Source organism: Orycteropus afer, unplaced genomic scaffold (genome assembly GCF_000298275.1).
Source record: "Orycteropus afer afer isolate SDZICR_OR568_19922 unplaced genomic scaffold, OryAfe1.0 scaffold00097, whole genome shotgun sequence".
In the NCBI taxonomy this organism is placed as follows: Eukaryota; Metazoa; Chordata; class Mammalia; order Tubulidentata; family Orycteropodidae; genus Orycteropus; species Orycteropus afer.
In genome coordinates this window covers 6530580-6531790 of record NW_006921684.1, presented here as the reverse complement: position 1 = coordinate 6531790, position 1211 = coordinate 6530580, and the positions used below count along the sequence as shown (strand labels likewise).

General features: G+C 40.9%; 1 protein-coding gene across 1 annotated transcript in view; it reads right to left on the bottom strand.

Annotated features, from left to right (window-relative positions):
- Positions 1-216: 216 nt before the first annotated feature.
- TBK1 (TANK binding kinase 1) overlaps positions 217-1211 on the bottom strand; it is a 173214-nt gene continuing 172219 nt past the window's right edge. The window contains exon 21 of the mRNA XM_007942735.2: positions 217-604. Coding sequence (XP_007940926.2) covers positions 217-604 — 388 coding nt within the window. The remainder of the gene's footprint in view (positions 605-1211) is intronic.

Genomic DNA, 1211 nt, shown 5'->3' with positions numbered 1-1211 from the left:
TTGAACCGCCAGCCTTCTGGTTAGTAGTCAAATGCCTTAGGCGCTACACCACCACAGCTCCTCATGGTAAGGTAGGGGTCAACAAAAAAGAGGAAGACTTTCAATGAGGTGGATTGACACAGTAGCTGCAACTATGGACTCAAGCACAGCAATGATTATGAAGTTGGTGCAGGATTGGGCAGTGTTTCGTTCTGCTGAACATCTATCTGGTCGCTGTCAGTAGGAAGTGACTGGAGGGCGCTTAACCGCAGGTTTTTCTTTGGAATCCGCGGCAAGCACGCGAACAGTCAATGTTAGGGCTCCATCTGGTGGTTTGGCTGTCACAAATGCACCCGTCTTGGGCTTAATGAGGGAAAATTGTGTTCTACTTTTGACTGCCAAGAAAGCATCTACCAAAATGAGAAAAATAGCGGTGTCGATGCAACAGGTGCTTTCAATAGAAAAAATTACCACTGATTCATAAGGATTAAGAAGCATTCCCTTGGTATGTTCGAGGTTGAACTGTAAGAAACGAGCCAATACACAACCATTGCTAACCTCTATCATTGGCAATTTCATACGGTGGAACTTAGTAACTGCTACTATGTGTAGAGTAATTAAAAGTCTGAATTACATCAGAAACAAACATACACAAAGGAAACAAAGCACACAACAACTTTAAGAATATGTATTGTGCCATTGAATTGTACACTTACAATGATGAAGATGACATACAATATTTTATGTTATCAATAGACTAACCACAATAAGAATTTTCTTTAAAAGAATATATATTGTGGCTTGTGGGACCTGGAGCTGGGAGAAGAATAATAGAAAGTCTCTCCCTATATTTATTAAAATATTTCAAATTTTAATAATTGAGACTGTTTCTTCCTTTCTCTCATGTCTCTTCTAACACCTTTCACCCTTACGTCCACGCCCTTAACCTCCACCAGAAACATATGTGTTGTGCTATTGTGCCAACTTATCTGTTAGTTCACTCAGACCTTCCATTTCCCTCCTGACTTTAGAGAAAGATCAATTCTCAAAGTCCCACAGGGATAACTGGTTGTGAAGTCTGTATTCACCACACTCTGCAGAGCCCTTCTGAGAAAGACCAGCTTGGGGCTTCTGAATGTCATCATCCTCTGAGTCCTAACTTCCCTAATTCCAAGTATGGAAAATTGGAACACACTAGACCAGTCATCATTTTCCAACTCCAAACTCCAAAC